The sequence below is a fragment of the Monodon monoceros genome, unplaced genomic scaffold, assembly GCF_005190385.1.
Source record: "Monodon monoceros isolate NGI ecotype Baffin Bay Population unplaced genomic scaffold, NGI_Narwhal_1 Super_Scaffold_1, whole genome shotgun sequence".
Taxonomy (NCBI): Eukaryota; Metazoa; Chordata; class Mammalia; order Artiodactyla; family Monodontidae; genus Monodon; species Monodon monoceros.
The window spans coordinates 83,710,711-83,731,386 of NW_021703765.1; the positions used below are offsets into that span (position 1 = coordinate 83,710,711).

At 44.2% G+C, this 20,676-nt stretch overlaps 1 protein-coding gene across 1 annotated transcript in view; it reads left to right on the forward strand.

The window, feature by feature from the left end:
• Nucleotides 1-20,676, forward strand: part of TMEM132C (transmembrane protein 132C) — a 368,961-nt gene that overhangs the window by 228,808 nt on the left and 119,477 nt on the right. Inside the window, exon 3 of the mRNA XM_029219888.1 lies at nt 20,467-20,613. Coding sequence (XP_029075721.1) covers nt 20,467-20,613 — 147 coding nt within the window. The remainder of the gene's footprint in view (nt 1-20,466; nt 20,614-20,676) is intronic.

Below are 20,676 nucleotides of genomic sequence, written 5' to 3' on the forward strand. Positions count from 1 at the left end.
GCTGATTTATTAGGGTGCTATAATAATAATTTCATCCCAGAAAAATGTATACAAACTATTTTAATATAGATGGATGCCGTCTGGACTTAGCATATGATGCAATAATAAATACAGAGCCCCGCCCAGGAAGTGGGCCAGCATAAACCATTCAGTGTGTATCCAAACACATTTCTACGTCTAACAACCAGTTTAAAGGAAATGCAGGGGTAGAGGAACACACTAAATGGCAATGCAAAGACACCATCTGATAAATCCAGAATATAGATATCCTGTAGGACGAAAGACTTAGTATTTCAAAAAGTATCAGTTGCATGAATAAAAGGAGGAGGGTAACTTAATACAATAAAAGAGACTTAAATCTGAAGTCAGCAGAAGAAAGGAAATAGTAAGGATCAGAGAGGAATTAAATAAAATAGAGATTAAAAAACAACAGAAAAAACTCAGTAAAACCAAAAGGTGGTTCTTTGAAAGGGTAAACAAAATTGACAAACCTTTGACCAGGCTCACCAAGAAGAAAAGAGAGAGAACCCAAATAAACAAAATAAGAAACAAGCAAGGAGACATAACTGATACCGCAGAAGTACAGAAAACCATAAAAGAATACTATGAGCAATTCTGTGCCAACAAATCTGACATTCTAGAAGAAATGGACAAGTTTCCAGAAACATAGAGCGCATCAAAACTGAATCAAGAAGAAATAGATAATTTGAACAGACTGATCACTAGAAGTGAAATAGAATCTGTAATTTAAAAAAAAAAAACTCCCTACAAATAAAAGACACTTAAGAACATAATAACCAGTACCATGTGTGGACCTTGTTTGGATTTTGATGGAAACAAACCAATACTATAAAATAACATCTTTGAGATAATAGGGGACATTTTTAACATTAGGAAATTATTAATTTTGTTAGATATGATAATGGGAAGGTGATTATGTTTTTTTAAATCTTGAAGTATTTGTGAGTGAAATGGAATGAAGTCTGGGTTTTGGTTTTAAATAGTTCAGGATAAAAAGGTTGAGGTGGATGAATGAAACAAGATTGGCTAAATGTGGATTGTTGTTGAAACTGACTGATGGGTACGTATATTTCACTATTAGAGAGTTGAGTTAATGCCTATTTTTCTCCTGGTACAACAAGTGCTATCATGCCCACCTACCCAAAGAAAGTCAGTGCACCAAACTACTTTCTTTAGCCTGGGTGACATTTGTCATGACGTTTCCTTCTGCCTTGGTTCTGCTGAATTATTTTAATTCGTAATGCTTCGCCAAACTTGCCCCAGAGATAGCTCTAGGTGTGCTACCTAAATGCCGAGGAAGAGTATATAAAGCTGGACGTTAAGATACAGATTCTGTGATGACTCAGAGCAGAAACTGTGGGGAAATATGATAAGATCAGTCACTGACAGATGTCTAGATATGCTTTGTCACTACGAATGATATCGCTTCAAGCTTGGAGGAAGTGACCAAAGACTGGATGGCCCGTAGATGGAGGGCATCTTAGCATACCCATCAGGCTCCCAGCAGCCAACAAAAGTCCCACCCCAAGTTTATATTTATTATTAAAAGAACTGTCAGGACTTCCCTGGTGGCACAGTGGTTAAGAATCCGCCTGCCAATGCAAGGGACACGGGTTCGAGCCCAGGTCCGGGAAGATCCCACATGCCACCGAGCAACTAAGCCCATGTGCCACAACTACTGAGCCCACGAGCCACAACTACTGAGGCCACAAGCCACAACTACTGAGCCCATGTGCCACAACTACTGAAGCCCACGCACCTAGAGCCTGCACTCTGCAATAAGAGAAGCCACCGCAATGAGAAGCCCGCGCACCACAACGAAGAGTAGCCCCTGCTTGCCGCAACTAGAGAAAGCCCGTGCGCAGCAACAAAGACCAAAGGCAGCCATAAATTAATTAATTAATTAATTAAAAAAAAAAAAAAAAGAACTGTTTATAGAGGTGTAGGCAGGTTTGAGGCAGGTGGGCACCAGCTTTATCACTCCTAGGCCTGAAGGGGTAGGGAAGGGACCAGTCTCACCAAAGCTTGGTGACAGCTGGCGTCTTGGAGGTGGGGCTGTCCCTACAGGGGACCCAGCTGCGGCCCAAATCATGGTGCAGAATGGAGGGTAAGAGATGCCCCCCTCTTCCTGCCCCTCAGTGTGGTATTTGTGTCTCCCATTGGCCCAACTCCGCTGGAGCCAGAAGGGAAGAAGACCCTGGGTGGTGCTGTTCTGTTTTTTTTTTTTTCATGTTTTAATTTTAATTTTATTGGAGTCTAGTTGATTTACAATGTTGTGTTAGTTTCAAGTGTACAGCAAAGTGATTCCGTTACACATATACATATATCCAGTCTTTCAGATTCTTTTCTCATGTAGGTGATCACAGAGCACTGAGTGGAGTTCCCTGTGCTCTACAGTAGGTCCTTGTTGGTTCTCTCTCTTATCTGTAGTAGTGTGTGTTCATCCCAAGCTCCTGGTTTGTCCCTCCCCCCACCACGCCTCCCCTTTGGTAACCGTAAGGTTGTTCTCGAGATCTGGAAGTCTGTTTCTGTTTTGTAAATAAGTTCATTTGTATCATTTTTAAAGATTGGGTTCCACAGGGCTTCCCTGGTGGCGCAGTGGTTGAGAGTCTGCCTGCCGATGCAGGGGACACGGGTTCTTGCCCCGGTGCGGGAAGATCCCACGTGCCGCGGAGCGGCTGGGCCCGTGAGCCATGGCCGCTGAGCCTGCGCGTCCGGAGCCTGTGCTCCGCAACGGGAGAGACCACAGCAGCGAGAGGCCCGCGCACCGCAAAAAAAGAAAAAAAAAGATTAGGTTCCACATATGAGTGATATCATATGATGTTTGTCTTTCTCTGTCTGACTTACTTCACATAGTACGATCATCTCTGGGTCCTTCCATGTTGCTGCAAATGGCATGATTTCTTTCTTCTTTATGGTTGAGTAGTATTCCATGGTATGTATGTAGGGGGGGCTGAAGTCACCTAGAAGTCAGCCTCAGCCCCCTAGGGCACAAAATAGAGCAAAGAAGGGCAGGAAATGGATGGGAGCATGGGGTGCAAATGGAGAATCTTCATCATGAATTTTAGAGGCTTGTCCTGAATAGAGGCGATTTGTTGAGAACACAGCAGTAACTGTCATGAGTGGTGCTGAGAACGTTTTACTATGGAAACCATCCCATGTAGCACTGATCCAGTTAGCACCAGTGGTGTGCTGGGAGATGTCTAACAACCGGTCTCCAGGGGGAAAAGGCCCTGATGTGTAGCGTTGGCCAGTTTCTTTGGTGTAAATACTCTCACTGTAACGAATTTCAAGCTACCAACGTGATATCACTGAACACAGAGTCGGGAAGAGGGGTCCAGTAGCACTCCATTATATAGAATTTCCTCCATGCAGATATGTAAACACAATCTCAAGAGCACAGATCACGGTAAATAGTGGTAAAATCATTAGGGAGTCGTGAGTTGTGCGTACTGATTACCTTTGTTTTCTAATGCAGGTTATTCCATTATAGGTTTATATAACTTATATTTGAATAACTGCCATGTTTAACAACCAGCTTGCAGCATTCCTGCAAATTTAACAGTCAGCACACCACTGGTTTATGATGGCCACCCTGAAGTGTTTTGTTTTGTTTTGTTTTGTTTTTTTGCGGTACGCGGGCCTCTCACTGTTGTGGCCTCTCCCGTTGCGGAGCACAGGCTCCGGACGCGCAGGCTCAGCGGCCATGGCTCACGGGCCCAGCCGCTCCGCGGCACGTGGGATCTTCCCAGACCGGGGCACGAACCCGCATCCCCTGCATCGGCAGGCGGACTCTCAACCGCTGCGCCACCAGGGAAGCCCCAGCCTGAAGCTTTAAAGTGGGCGATAGGATTGGGGGTTTTTAGGAACAAACGTCTGAAAGCAGAACATTGGTATTTATCTTATGAGTGAACAACTCTTGTGCCAAAGTTTGCAATCGAAGGAGTGAGGAGAGCCCATTGCCTGAGACCAGATCAGGGCAAAAAAAAGAAGACATAACAGAGCTCGAAGCAAAAACAATGCTTGGGAAACCCCAGTGCTCTCTGAGCTCTGGACTTGGCTTCAAACATTTGATGAGTTTCTGTTAAAGGAATTTTCATGAACACCCAGTATCAAAGGCAAAGTGGAGGCAGCAAAAGGTAACGGCCAAAAGGAGACAGTGTTTGCTAAGCTAAACAGGTGGTGGAACGAGACCGTCAATTGGAAAAGCATTTGACTGCAGTCGTTTTCACGCAGGTCCGAGAGAGGTGAGGGGCGTCTGTTCCAGCTGAACTGGCTGTGACCACTGCTCTCACTCCATTAGGGTGCAAGGACTTTATACCCAGAGGAGCGAGCTGGGTTTCAGTGGCTACACACACAACTGCAGTGGAGCATTTACAAGGCAAATAAGAGCATTTTTCACCGGCACGCACGCCCGTGCACGCACACAGGCACAAACACACCACTTCTTTTAGGAAATTGCGGTGATGACCTTTAGAGCATTTTTCGCATCCTTAGAACCTGTCTGTGCCGTCTCACTCCCTGGGGCCTCTCAGGGTCCTGGTCTGAGGAAGGCACTGTGCCCCCCCCCCCCGGACCTCAGCTGTCCCCAGCTCAGGAACGCTGGTGGAACGGGATGATGGCATTCACAGGGTTCCTCATGGTGGTTCCTGGCTTCTGTCTCCCTTCACAGGGAGACAGAAGCGAGCTCACGCTACCAAGAACAAAACACAGAACGAATGTGTTCAGTGTTTTTGCTGCAGGGCCCTTTTCATTAGTCTTCCCTCCCATGTTTTGTTTTTTTAACATGTTTATTGGAGTATAATTGCTTTACGATGGTGTGTTAGTTTCTGCTGTATAACGAAGTGAATCAGCTATGCATATACATATATCCCCATATCCCCTCCCTCTTGCGTCTCCCAAGGTGATGTATTAAGGCTGCATTTATGAAAGAAAACTCTGCGCTTTTTAAATTACACGTCTCTCGGGGCCTCCCTGAGTGTGATCTGCATGCTTGTAACAAGAGATGCTATTTGTTGAGATTTATGAACAGACATGTTTGGTTGTGTTTTTTTTTTGTAGCATCATGTATTTATTTTAATGCGCATTTGGAAAAAGGAGTTTGATTTTTATTTGCGGTAGTCACATATAGTTTCTTCTTGAAATAAATTGGCTAAAGCAAAAAAAGAAAAGAAGAGGCAGTTCATTTAAAGAAGAATATTAAATAAATGATATTACAGAGAATGTATGAATGTGTCAGCGATTTGAGGGTGGGGCCTGGGGAAATCCAAGTGGATAGCTCACATGGATTCAGCCTCCAGTGAGCATCTAATCAACCCCTGATACCAGGGTAGCCACTGGAGGAGGTGATTAGACCAGTAAGAGCACCGGCCATTATCTTAGTTGTATACGGACCCCGCTCCCGGACAGATGTTCGTTCTCTCTTAAGTGCTTGGAAACACCGGAAGCCGTCAGCCTCTTTTCTCTAACATATTAGCTTCATAGGACCTGTCAGGTTCCTGGGTGGATATGGATGTAAATTTATGAGTCTTATTATAATGGAAGGGTCAACGTGAGTGTACTGTACCTTCATATGCGGCATGTATATAAAGGATGCAAAGCGCACTCATTTTATCGGCGGCAGAAGCTGGTTTGCGTACGTAGCAGGAGGCCTTCCCACTGCAGTGCCCGGAGCGTTGTCAGTGGAGAGTGTGCAGTGGGTGTTGATTTGCGCTGCTTGCTTGTCATGACTTTGCTTCCTGCGACTCCATGTAGGGCCCCAGGCCAGGGACGGGCTGTTTGAGTGACTGCTGGCTCCCTAACTTTGTCCTAGCCGGCCAGCTTGGAAAGCACATAGCAGAGACTCCAAAGCAAGGTGGGACATCTAGAGACAGACATGTGTCACAAAGAGATTCCTCTGACCTCCCTCTTCATCCATTTGATCCTTTGTGGGGTGTCCATAGACACAGGGTACAAGTGAGTCCTTTTATCTGGGCTACCCCGAGATGGGCAAACCTTTCACGCTCTGATCTGGGCAAACCTCTGCTGCACACGCTGCACATCGTCTAACCTGGTGGGTAAGCAGCTCCTGATGGCCACTCTGGGGTGCCGGTGGCAGATCCCCAAGGACATAGGCAATTGAAAATATCCACTCCACGGTAGAGAAAGGCTAGCACCCAAAGTTTGCATCTTTGTTGAAGTTCTCTAAGGAAAGAATGAGGGAAGATTCCAGCAATGAAGCGTCCAGTCTGACCTAGAAAACCAACTGGCTTCCTGGGTAGGTGTCTGATAACTTAGTCATCACCTGAGGACAAGAACATACATACTCAGTGCTAAGAGGGGGGCTCTCAGCCAGGGATGGTTTGACCCCCTGAAGAAGACATTTGGCAATGTCTGGAGATATTTTTGTTGTCACAACTGGGGAAGGAGGCTACTGGAATCTAGCGAGTAGAAGCAGGTAAATGTCCTTCAGCACACAGAACACCCCCGTTCCCCGAAGCAAAATAGTGTCTGTCCCAAAATATCAAGAGAGCCGAGGTTGAAAACCCGGATGTCAATGAATGAAGGGACGTGGGAGGGGATTCCGATGAGCTGCCTTGAAGCACGCCTGCTGAGTCTGTGTCAAGGGCCACGACTCAGATTTACTCCCGGTTTCCATCTGGGACTGTCTTCAGATCCCAGGTCCTCTGGTCTTGCAGTTTCTACCCCGGCCTCACTGGGCTCATCGCGGCTCCTGCAACATGGGTCTGTATTAGGATCTCTGCAAATTCATCATCTTATAGCCCCCATTCATTAGCTCAAGGTACTGTGAGTCAGAAGTGTCAGTGGGCCCAACCGAATTCTCAGCAATGGTCTCACAGGCCTGGGTGTCAGCCAGGCTGATACTGTCTGGAGGCTCTGGGGATGGTTCCTCGTCCAAGACCATAATTCACTGGTCGGCTGAACTCCGTTCTGGTGGCCGTGGGACTACGGACCCCGTTTCCCTGCTGGCTGTCAGTCAGGGGCTGCGATCAGGCCCTAAGGGCCTCATGGCCCCTCCACGTTCAAAGCCAGCAACAGCAGACCAAGTCTCATACCCAGAATCTCTGTGATATTATCCCCAGCTAGTTACCGCCAGCTGGAGAAAAGTCTGCTTTTAAAGGGCTGGCGTGATGAGACTAGGCCTCTCTATGTTCAGGTCAACTGATTTAGGACTTTTAATTCCCAACTGCAAAAAGCCCTTAATGGCAAGGTTAGGGTTGAAGTAACCAGGGACAGGAATTGTGGGTGGCATCTTTAGAATTCTACCTACCACAGGGCCTTTGCAATGGGCTTTCCCTGCTGGAAACGGGTCACCCCCCACCACCCTATTGTCCACATGGTTCTTCCACAACGTCTCCCAGTCTCTGCTTGAATGCCCCTCTTCAGAGCGGCCTTCCCCAGCCATCCTACTAAAAATTGCACTTCCTCTACCCCGCCCCATATTCTCTCCCCAGCTTTATTTCCCCTCATAACCTTTGCCAGTATCTGACATGCTGTTTCTTTTGCTTCTGTTCTGGTCTATCATCTATCTCTCCCAACTGGGATGTGAGCTCTCCAAACAAAGAAAGTGGGCTCAGTTGTTGTTCCAAACCAGGAACAGCATTTAGCACATGGGACGCGTTCAAACAGTGCTTGCCGAATGAGTAAACATCACAATGGGTTAAAACAGGAGAAATCCAAAATTTCATATGGAAGCTTTGGATTTTAGTTCGATGTTGGCAGCAGTACTCGTCTGCTAGAGCTACCATAAAAGGTGCCACGGACTGGGTGGCTTAAGTCACAGATGTGTTGCTTCTCGGTTCTGGAGGCTGGAGGTCCAAATCAAGGTAAGGGCAGGCTTGGGTCCTTCTAAGGGGTCTGAGGGAGCATCTGTCCCAGGCCTCTCTCCTTGGGTCATAGATGGCCATCTCCATCTTCACATGGTATTCTCCCTGGATCGTGCCTGTTATAAATTTCCCGTTTTGGAAGGCACCAGTCATAATGGATTAGGGTTCATCCTGGTATCATTAACTGGATCACCTCTGTATAAGCCCTGTCTCCCTGTAAGGTCACATTCAGTGGTACTGGGGGTTGCAGTTCAACATACAAATTTGGACGGAAGTACAATTCAACCCATAATAGCAACTAATTATGTTTTTCCTTTTTTACCTACTCTGGGGGTCCGATTCAGCCCCCTCAGCAGACTCAGACTTACAGGGCCAGAGACCAAGTGGTACCCAGCCCTCTCCCACACCCCCTTCTTAAGACACACAGATGCTCACGCGTTCTAGGAGCCCTCTCAGCGGCTTCTAGAAGCTCAGTGGCTTTGAGAAGCTTCTAGAGAGTATATTTCACATGGTGATTATAGCTGAGCCCGAGATGGATGGCTTGGAAGATGGAAATTAGGCTTCCTGTGTTCAGAATTTGTACTGAACATTGATTTTCCTTAAGGAATATTTAATCATCCCTGTACTACACCTGAGTCAGGCACATTTTTGAAAAGAGGAGGAATTTTTTTAACGATTAAAAAACTGAATAGTAGCGTCAATTAGATACAAATGAACTTATTGACAAAACAGAAACAGACTCACAGACTTACAGAAGGAACGTATGGTTACCAGGGGGGAAGGGTGGTGGGGAGGGATAGTCAGGGAGTTTGGAATTGACAGGTACACACTGCTATATTTAAAACAGGTAACCAGCAAAGACCTACTGTATAGCACAGGGAACTCTGCTCAGTAATATGTAACAACCTAATTGGGAAAAGAATTTGAAAAAGAACAGATACATGTATATGTATAACTGAATCACTTTGCTGTACACCTGAAACTAACACGACGTTGTTAATCAACTCTACTCCAATATAAAATAAAACGTTGAAAAAAAAATTTTTTTAATAAATAAACATGTGGTATAGGTGGCATGAGCTGGTACAGCCAGACAGGACAAGAAGCACCATCAGGGCTGGTCCACACCTGAGTCCTGTGTTGATGCATCCCAGCATCCCGGCATCCAGCACAGTACCTGCTGGGAAAAGTCAGTCCTCAATATTAACATGGTAGATGAAAAATGACAGTGTCGGCGTTATTAGGCGTGGCTCTGGGAATCTGAAATCATCTTCCCGACCAGCAACAACAGACCCACACGCTGGGCACCACTGAACTAAGGCCACCCCCTAGGAACAGACAATGAAAAAGAGCAGAGGTCATAGAGCTCATCACAGTAGATGCAGGACCAGAAGCTAGGTCTCCTGCATCTGGTCCAGTGCCTTTCCCTCCACACTGGATGCTGAGAAAGGGCTGCTCTCCCATCACCACTGACCAACTTGCACTGGCTCTTTCCCTAGAAACCAGGCATACTCAAGGTTTATCCTCTTATCCCACTGTGGGGGTTTTTCTGTGTTTTTTTTTAATTTATTTTTTTAACATCTTTATTGGAGTATAATTACTTTAATTGTTGTGTTAGTTGCTGCTGTATAACAAAGTGAATCAGCTATACGTATACATATATCCCCATATCCCCTCCCTCTTGCGTCTCCCTCCCACCCTCCCTATCCCACCCCTCTAGGTGGTCACAAAGCACCGAGCTGATCTCCCTGTGCTATGTGGCTGCTTCCCACTAGCTCTCTATTTTACATTTGGTAGTGTATATATGTCCATGCCTCTCTCTCACTTCGTCCCAGCTTACACTTCCCCCTCCCCGTGTCCTCAAGTCCATTCTCTGCGTCTGCGTTTTTATTCCTGTCCTGCCCCCAGGTTCTTCAGAACCACTTCTTTTTTGTTAGATTCCATATATATGTGTTAGCGTACGGTATTGGTTTTTCTCTTTCTGACTTGCTTCACTCTGTATGACAGACTCTAGGTCCAACCACCTCACTACAAATACCTCAATTTCCTTTCTTTTTATGGCTGAGTAATATGCCATTGTATACATGTGCCACATCTTCTTTATCCATTCATCTGTCGATGGACACTTAGGATGCTTCCATGTCCGGGCTATTGTAAACAGAGCTGCAGTGAACATTGTGGTACATGTATCTTTTTAAATTATGGTTTTCTCAGGGTATATGCCCAGTAGTGGGATTGCTGGGTCATATGGTAGTTCCATTTTTAGTTTTTTAAGGAACCTCCATACTGTTCTCCATAGTGGCTGTATCAATTTACATTCCCACCAACAGTGCAGGAGGGTTCCCTTTTCTCCACACCCTCTCCAGCATTTATTGTTTGTAGATTTTTTGATGATGGCCATTCTGACTGGTGTGAGATGATATCTCATTGTAGTTTTGATTTGCATTTCTCTAATGATTAAAGATGTTGAGCAGCCTTTCACGTGTTTGTTGGCAATCTGTATATCTTCTTTGGAGAAATGTCTATTTAGGTCTTTGGCCCATTTTTGGATTGGGTTGTTTGAATTTTTGATATTGAGCTGCATGAGCTGCTTGTGTATTTTGGAGATTAATCCTTTGTCAGTTGCTTTGTTTGCAAGTATTTTCTCCCATTCTGAGGGTTGTCTTTTTGTCTTGTTTATGGTTTCCTTTACTATGCAAAAGCTTTGGAGTTTCATTAGGTCCCATTTGTTTATTTTTGTGTTTATTTCTCTAAGAGGTGGGTCAAAAAGGATTCTGCTGTGATTTATGTCATACAGTGTTCTGCCTATGTTTTCCTCTAAGAGTTTGATAGTGTGTGGCTTTACGTTTAGGTCTTTAATCCATTTTGAGTTTATTTTTGTTTATGGTGTGAGGGAGTGTTCTAATTTCATTATTTTACATGTGGTTGTCCTGTTTTCCCAGCACCACTTATTGAAGAGGCTGTCTTTTCTCCATTGTATATTCTTGCCTCCTTTATCAAAGATAAGGGGACCGTATGTGTGTGGGTTTATCTCTGGGCTTTCTATCCTTTTCCATTGATCTATGTTTCTGTTTTTGTGCCAGTACCATACTGTCTTGATTATTGTAGCTTTGTAGTATAGTCTGAAGTCAGGGAGCCTGATTCCTCCAGCTCTGTTTTTCTTTCTCAAGATTGCTTTGGCTATTCAGTGTCTTTTGTGTTTCCATACAAATTGTGAGCTTTTTTGTTCTAGTTCTGTGGAAAATGCCATTGGTAGTTTGATAGGGATTGCATTGAATCTGTAGATTGCTTTGGGTAGTAGAGTCATTTTCACAATGTTGATTCTTCCAACCCAAGAACATGGTATATTTCCCCATCTGTTTGTATCATCTTTAATTTCTTTCATCAGTGTCTTAGAGTTTTCTGCATACAGGTCTTTTTGTCTCCTTAGGTATGTTTATTCCTAGGTATTTTATTCTTTTTGTTGCAATGGCAAATAGGAGTGTTTCATTAATTTCTCTTTCAGATTTTTCATTGTTAGTGTATAGGAATGCAAGAGATTTCTGTGCATTAATTTTGTATCCTGCTACTTTACCAAATTCATTGATTAGCTCTACTAGTTTTCTGGTAGCATCTTTAGGATTCTTTATGTATAGTATCATGTCATCTGCAAACAGTGACAGTTTTACTTCTTTTGCAGTTTGGATTCCTTTTATTTCTTTTTCTTCTCTGATTGCTGTGGCTAAAGCTTCCAAAACTGTGTTGAATAATAGTGGTGTGAGTGGGCAACCTTGTCTTGTTCCTGATCTTAGTGGAAATGGTTTCAGTTTTTCACCATTGAGAACGATGTTGGCTGTGGGTTTGTCATACATGGCCTTTATTATGTTGAGGTAGGTTCCCTCTGTGCTTACTTTCTGGAGACTTTTTATCATAAATGGGTGCTGAATTTTGTCAAAAGCTTTTTCTGCATCTATTGAGATTATCATATGGTTTTTATCCTTCAATTTGTTAATATGGTTTATCACATTGATTGATTTGTGTATATTGAAGAATCCTTGCATTCCTGGGATAAACCCCACTTGATCATGGTGTATGATCCTTTTAATGTGCTGTTGGATTCTGTTTGCTAGTATTTTGTTGAGGATTTTTGCATCTATATTCATCAGTGATATTGGCCTGTAGTATTCTTTCCTTGTGACAGCTTTGTCTGGTTTTGGTATCAGGGTGATGGTGGCGTCATAGAATGTGTTTGGGAGTGTTCCTCCCTCTGATATATTTCGGAAGAGTTTGAGAAGGGTAGGTGTTAGCTCTTCTCTAAATGTTTGATAGAATTCGCCTGTGAATCCATCTGGTCCTGGACTTTTGTTTGTTGGAAGATTTTTAATCACAGTTTCAATTTCAGAGCTTGTGATTGGTCTGTTTATATTTTCTATTTCTTCCTGGTTCAGTCTTGGAAGGTTGTGCTTTCCTAAGAATGTGTCCATTTCTTCCCGGTTGTCCATTTTATTGGCAATATAGTTGCTTGTAGTAATCTCTCATGATGCTTTTTATTTCTGCAGTGTCAGTTGTTACTTCTCCTTTTTCATTTCTGATTCTGTTGATTTGAGTCTTCCTTTTTTTCTTGATGAGTCTGGCTTATGGTTTATCAAATTTTTTTATCTTCTCAAAGAGCTAACTTTTAGTTTTATTGATCTGTGCTATCATTTCCTTCATTTATTTCTGATCTGATCTTTATGATTTCTTTCCTTCTGCTGACTTTGGGGGTTTTTGTTCTTCTTTCTCTAATTGCCTTAGGTGTAAGGTTAGGTTGATTATTTGAGATTTTTCTTGTTTCTTGAGGTAGGATTGTACTGCTATAAACTTCCCTCTTAGAACTGCTTTTGCTGCATCCCATAGGTTTTGGGTCATCGTGTTTTCATTGTCATTTGTTTCTAGGTATTTTTTGATTTCCTCTTTGATTTCTTCAGTGATCTCTTGGTTATTTAGTAGCGTATTGTTTAGCCTACATGTGTTTGTATTTTTTACAGTTTTTTCCCTGTAATTGATATCTAGTCTCATAGCATTGTGGTCAGAAAAGATACTTGATACAATTTCAACTTTCTTAAATTTACTGAGGCTTGATTTGTGACCCAAGATATAATCTATCCTGGAGAATGTTCCATGAGCACTTGAGAAGAAAGTGTATTCTGTTGTTTATGGATGGAATGTCCTATAAATATCAATTAAGTCCATCTTGTTTAATGTATCATTTAAAGCTTGTGTTTCCTTACTTATTTTCATTTTGGATGCTCTATCTATTGGTAAAAGTGGGGTGTTAAAGTCCCCTACTATTATTGTGTTACTGTTGACTTCCCCTTTTATGGCTGTTAGCATTTGCCTTATGTATTGAGATGTTCCTGTGTTGGGTGCATAAATATTTACAATTGTTATATCTTCTTCTTGGATTGATCCCTTGATCATTATGTAGTGTCCTTCTTTATCTCTTGTAATAGTCTTTATTTGAAAGTCTATTTTTTCTGATATGAGAATTGCTATTCCAGCTTTCTTTGGATTTCCATTTGCATGGAGTATCTTTTTCCATCCCCTCACTTTCAGTCTGTATGTGTCCCTAGGTCTGAAGTTGGTCTCTTGTAGACAGCATATATATGGGTCTTGTTTTTGTATCCATTCAGCCAGTCTATGTCTCTTGGTTGGAGCATTTAATCCATTTACATTTAAGGTAATTATCGATATGTATGTTTCTATTACCAGTTTCTTAATTGTTTGGGGTTTATTATTGTAAGTCTTTTCCTTCTCTTGTGTTTCCTGCAAGGAGAAGTTCTTTTAGCATTTGTGGTAAAGCTGGTTTGGTGATGCTGAATTCTCTTAGCTTTTGCTTGTCTGTAAAGGTTTTAATTTCTCCGTCGAATCTGAATGAGATCCTTGCTGGGTAATCTTGGTTGTAGGTTTTTCTCTTTCATCACTTTAAATATGTCCTGCCACTCCCTTCTGGCTTGCAGAGTTTCTGCTGAAAGATCAGCTGTTAACCTTATGGGGAGTCCCTTGTATGTTATTTGTTGCTTTTCCCTTGCTGCTTTTAATATTTTTTTCTTTGTATTTAATTTTTGACAGTTTGATTAATATGTTTCTTGGCGTGTTTTTCCTTGGATTTATCCTGTATGGGACTCTCTGCACTTCTGGACATGACTGACATTTCCTTTCCCATATTAGGGAAGTTTTCAATTATAATCTCTTCAAATATTTTCTCAGTCCCTTTCTTTTTCTCTTCTTCTGGGACCCCTATAATTCGAACGTTGGTGCATTTAATGTTGTCCCAGAGGTCTCTGAGACTGTCCTCAATTCTTTTCATTCTTTTTTCTTTATTCTGCTCTGCAGTAGTTATTTCCACTATTTTATCTTCCAGGTCACTTATCCATTCTTCTGCCTCAGTTATTCTGCTATTTATTCCTTCTAGAGAATTTTAAATTTCATTTATTGTGGTGTTCATCATTGTTTGTTTGCTCTTTAGTTCTTCTAGGTCCTTGTTAAACATTTCTTATATTTTCTCCATTCTATTTCCAAGATTTTGGATCATCTTTACTATCATTACTCTGAATTCTTTTTCAGGTAGACTGCCTATTTCCTCTTCATTTGTTTGGTCTGGTGGGTTTTTACCTTGCTCCTTCATCTGCTGTGTCGTTCTCTGTCATGTCACTTTGCTTAATTTACTGTGTTTGGGGTCTCCTTTTTGCAGGCTGAAGGTTCATAGTTCCCATTGTTTTTGGTGTCTGCCCCCAGTGGGTAAGGTTGGTAAGTGGGTTGTGTAGGCTTCCTGGTAGAGGGGACTGGTGCCTGAGTTCTGGTGGATGAGGCTGGATCTTGTCCTTCTGGTGGGCAGGACCGTGTCTGGTGGTGTGTTTGGGGGTGTCTGTGAACTTGTTATAATTTTAGGCAGCCTCTCTGCTAATGGGTGGGGTTGTGTTCCTGTCTTGCTAGTTGTTTGGCATGGGGTGTCCAGAACTGGAGCTTGCTGGTCGTTGAGTGGATCTGGGTCTTAGCGTTGAGATGGAGATCTCTGGGAGAGCTCTTGCTGATTGATATTACGTGAGGCCAGGAGGTCTCTGGTGGACCAACGTCCTGAACTCAGCTCTCCCACCTCAGAGGCTCAGGCGTGACACCCGGCTGGAACACCAAGACCCTGTCAGCCACACAGCCAGGTACATGGAGATTTTCTTGCCTTTGGGGAAGTCTGAGGTCTTTTGCCAGCGTTCACTAGGAATTCTGTAGGAGTTGTTCCACATGTAGATATGCTTTTGATGTATTTGTGGTGAGGAAGGTGATCTCCACCATCTTGAATGTCCTCCCCACTGTGTTTTAACACTGACTCTCATTGCAAAACTTCTGGTCCTAAAACCCAACTTCCTGCAACAGCTAATTCCTTGAAGTAGATAGGAATATCCATTGACCTCATCAGAGAAAACACCTAATTAAGAGGATTGGCCTTTTGAAACTTGTGCCTTCCCCCCATCTCAGAGGCTCATCACCCTACCCCACTCAGAGATGAAACCAGGCCCTGCACCAGTCAACAAGAATCCTCCTATTTTCTTGAACTATGAAGTGTTAAGAACAATTTGTAGCTTCAGTGAAACCTCCAGTCTTGAGCAAAATCCAGATGCGGCAAAACCCAACTTCAAGCAAAGTCACATTTCACGAGGCAGTTGCTGTGGGCGGTCGGGGTGGAAGGTGTCCCCGCATTAAGACAGAGGGGGGCTTTCGCCTGCCAATGTGTGTTTAATTGTTGTCCCTCAAGCACAGCTTGGTCTTCTCCTGGCCAAGGTGGCAAGTATGATTCAGCAAAATCACTTAGCAAGTCACTTTAAGGTAAGACTTGGGGGCTTCCCTGGTGGCGCAGTGGTTGAGAGTCCGCCTGCCGATGCAGGGGACACGGGTTCGTGCCCCGGTCCGGGAAGATCCCACATGCCGCGGAGCGGCTGGGCCTGTGAGCCATGGCCGCTGAGCCTGTGCGTCCGGAGCCTGTGCTCCGCAATGGGAGAGGCCACAACAGTGAGAGGCCTGCGTACAGCAAAAAAAAAAAAAAGACTTGGAAGAAGTTTCTAGAGAAAAAGTGCTGTTGCTGCTCTGGGGTGGCAGCGGGGAGGGCAGGTGATGCTAATTTAGGTACCCTGGGCTTGAAAGGGGGAGATGTATTTTATCGCCGCCTCCCATCTTTGCTAGGCGATGTCTAGCCCGTTAACAATTCACAAGGATTTATTTCCTCCACCCTGTGAGGTTAGCAGGGCAGGGCTGTGTGTGTGTGTGTGTGTGTATATGTGTGTGTGTGTGTGTAATTTTTTAAGCTATTACTTTGATAAGATAACTTGCATGGAATTTAAGGAGTCAAATAGTTCTGCAGAGTTTGTTGGTAAAAACTGTATATAACATTCTCAAAGTGACAAAATTACAGTGATAGAGAACAGATCAGAGTCTGTTGGCACTGAGTGGTAGGCAGGCTTGACTATTAAGTAACATTAGGGAGTGTCTTTATGGTGATGGAATTCTTCTGTGTTCTGACTGTGGTGACGGTTACTGCAGTCTGCACATGTGATGTGATTTTATAGAACTATACACGCCCCCCCCAAAAAAAAGTGCACGTGACAGACATAGAGGACAGACTTGTGGTTGCCAAAGGGGTGGGGTGGGGGTGAGGGAAGGATGGAGGGGGAGGTTGGGATTAGCAGACGTAAGCTTTTTTTTTTTTTTTTTTTGCGGTACGCGGGCCTCTCACTGTTGTGGCCTCTCCCGTTGCGGAGCACAGGCTCCAGACGCGCAGGCTCAGCGGCCATGACTCACGGGCCCACCCGCTCCGCGGCATGTGGGATCTTCCCGGACCGGGGCACGAACCCGCGTCCCCTGCATAGGCAGGCGGACTCTCAACCACTGCGCCACCAGGGAAGCCCATAAGCTTTTATATATAGGATGAATAAACAAGACAAGGTCCTACTGTAGAGCACAGGGAACTCTATTCACCAGCCTGTGATAAAACATCATGGAAAAGAATATGAATGTATTCCTTATTCATAATGGAAAAGAATGTATATTACACACGTATATACATAGCATAACTGAATCACTTTGCTGTACAGCAGAAATTAACATTGTAAATCAACTATACTTCAATAAAATAAATTTTTTTTAAAAATGCACGTGAAAACAGGTGAAATCTAAACAAGGTCTGAACATGAGTTCATAGCCTGGTAGCAATGCCAGTTTCCTGGTTTTGACAATGTATGATGATATAAGAGAGCATTACAGGGGGCAGCTTGGGTATATGAGAACTCTATATTTTGTGCAACTTCGTGTTAATCTCAAACTATCAAAGTAGTTCAAAATTAAAAGTTATTTTTAAAGAAATGCTGCAGTAGTCTGTTCCCTTCCACTGCCTTTCTCCTGGTACAGAGGCAAAATTCTTACTTTGGTATTTATGTCCATATCACTAAATGACATAGTAAGTAGGGCTGATACCTCTTCATTGTTGTTTTTTTTTTTAGTTTTAGGCACTGTCTATAAATTTCCCACTATGAAAAATAAGGATCTTTCTCTCTTTTCTCCCCGACTCCTTCCTATGTCTCCATCCCTGCAAAATAATAATCATATTTTGTCTAGATTAATAATCAGTGTTTAAAATATTACAAGTACGTATGCTAATCACAGTAAAAGTAAGTATTAAATCATGATGACGACTTTTCCTTTCCTGCATAATGATTTTTTATCATCAGAATTAAAAACTAATTTGGTTTTATTCATTTTCTGTTTATTTTGTTCTGATTTATCCCCAGACTCTTTACTGATTATCTAAATCTCCTCTTAGAACATTCATTCACATCAAATTTATCAGGAAAATTCCAGTTTCCTGAAGACGTGTTGCCAGAATTTCTCCATGCTGGCGCTCAGCTGTTATCCAGGACCTCTATTCACCGTGAACCTCCTGTTCATCTCTGTCATGCATTGGATCTTCATTTCCTGGGTCTCATGATTTCTTTCTATACTTACCCCCATGTTTGATGGAGCACATCTTCAAGTAGTTTTCTGAGCAAGGATGTAGGAAATAAATTTTTGGAGAACTTGCGTATCTGGAAACATTTTCTTCATCATTAGGCTGGATATCAAAGGCTAGGTTGGAAATCATTTCCCCTCCGGTGTTTGAAGATATTTTTCATCGCCTTCTGGTTCCCAGAGTGCGTGTTGTGAATCTTGAATCCATTCTGATCCCTGATTCTTTCTTCAGTCTGGAGGATTGCAGAATTCACCTCTCTGTACCCAGTGTCCTAAGCTGGATCAGTCCTGTGCCTTGGGGTGGGTCCATGTGTCCATCACCCAGGAGGCCCTGCCAATCTGGACACTCACATCCTTTCATTGGGGGAAATTTCTTGAATTACATCATTGGTGATTCCTACTCTCCCTTTGTGTGTTTTTTATATTGTTCAGATGTTGAACCTCAAAGTAATCCTCTTCCATTTCTTTGGGTTTTTTTCTGCTTCCTAGGACTAATGTCCTCAACTCTATCCATCAACCATTCCACTGATTTTCCATTTCTTCTATAATATCTTTAATTTCCAAGGGCTCATTTTTCCCTTTCTGGGTTTTTTAAATAGCAATCTGTTTTTGTTTCATGATTGCAGTATCTTCTCTGATGGCTCTGTGAATGTGAATGATTGTGTATTTTGTTAATTGTGGCCTTTCCTGCATAGGCTCTATTTTCTACAGATTTCTTTTTTCTTTTGCCTGTTTTGTTCCCTATGTCATGTAGAAACTTTATCAGTGTCCTAAGATTCTTGATTCTTGTTTGCTCATATTAAAAAAAAACAAAATGAAGGACTAAAAACCATTAGAAGCTCTGAGCCCGTAGATGGGCCTTGGTGACTAAAAGCTTCACTGAAAAGTAACCTGGCTGGCTGGTTGGACCAGTAACCAGGGTCAGTACCGAATGGTCTAGAATCTGGTATTTTTCTTAGAAGGTGAAGGTCCAGCTTTGGGGATAAAGGCCTAGGAATCTCAGCGTTCAGTGTGCGTGATGTCACGCAGTGACTCTGTGTTTGTCATGGTATCAAATCTTCATGGCCCCCCAGGCCCGACATGGCGTCTGGCAGTCACCCTGTTACAGAGGAAGGGAAGCGTGTTTGCACCTGGCCGCTTCATAAACATACTTTTGGCTAATCCTCCTTATTTTAGCCCTCACGGACTCCAACTTTTAGTGGTCCCACCAGTTCCTGAGATGGGGGGATTCCGTGGTATAAATTCTGCTCGTTCTTAGCTTTTCTCGCGGACGGCTCACGACTTAGTTTGAAAGTTCAGCTGACCCTTTTACCCCCTTGTACATCAGCTTACTGGTCCCCAGATTGTTTACGTTTGCTGCACCTTTCTCCCCATCATCACGGGTCTTTAGTCCCCTCGACTCTCCTTTAAGTGGAATTTGGGAAAAGAGGATAAGCAGGTATATGTGTTCGATCCGATATTTTTCTCACCAGTGTATTGATGAGAAAACTGAGGTTCAGACAGGCTAAGAGACATAGCTAAAACAACAGTCCTAAGAGGACTGCTTTGCCTTTTTAAAAAGTCCCTGGCTGGGGCTTCCCTGGTGGCGCAGTGGTTGAGAGTCCGCCTGCCGATGCAGGGGACACGGGTTCGTGCCCCGGTCCGGGAAGATCCCACATGCCGCGGAGCGGCTGGGCCCGTGAGCCATGGCCGCTGAGCCTGAGCGTCCGGAGCCTGTCCTCCTCAATGGGAGAGGCCACAGCAGTGAGAGGCCCGCGTACCGCAAAAAAAAAAATAAATAAAAAGTCCCTGGCTGAGCTTGTTCCCAGAGGAGACCCAGCAAGTCATGTGAAGCAGGTTGGGGACCTGCCTGCACTGATAAAACCATAACTAACATTTATTAAGTGCATGTTGTATACTCGACAGCGTTCCAGTCTCTTTATATGTGTTAATACACTTCATCATCACAACAGCTTTATACTGGGGGTTACCATTATCATGTCCATTTACAGGGGAGGAAAGTGAGGCCCAGAGAGGTTATTATTTGCCCGAAGTCACACAGCTACAAAGTGGAGCAAGCAGTGTGTGCACCTCCACCAGGGTTTCTGAACCTGGGCATTTGGGGCACTTTGGGCTGGGGAAGTCTCTGCTGGGGAAGGGAGGGCTGTTCTGTGCATTGGGAGGCTGCTTAGCTGCATCCCGGGGTGCCAGCACTCTCCCCACGGTTGAGACAACCTAAAATGCCTCCAGACGTCACCACGTGTCCCCGCAGGACACAGTCGCCCCTGACTGAGAATGACTGGCCTGGGCAGGCTGGCTTTTCTCCTGACCCCTCAGCTGAGCTGCTTCTTGGTTTGGGGACTGCCTGAGGCCTCTTTCCCTCACCCTCAGTCCTGAACAGCAAGTTCCGTGATTCCTGGGTCTGTGGGTGGATCCCCCTCTCACTCCAGTCGCCAATTCCCCGGCATCCTCCGCCTCTGAGGCCCCTCGTCTGACTGTGCCACCGGATATGAAAAAAACAGAAAAATGAAAAAGAAAGCAACGCGCGCAGCTTAGCGGAGGCGGGGCGCATTTGGAAAGGCCGAGGCAGTAATCTCTTAGCTCTTTCTTGCTCTCTTCGTCCCCGCAGAGCCAAGGTGAAGAAGGGGGTGAACATCTTGAGCACGCGGACCAGCGAGCCTCGCCAGTGGGACATCAAGCCGGAGCTGGGCAACGGCGGCAAGCACGCCACCGCCGCCCTGGTGTGCCAGCGCCTGGCACCCGGCGCGCGCAACAGGTAAGCGCGGGGACCCCTCCCTCCACGTCGGTGACCCGGGGTCCCATGACCCGGTCTCCGCCT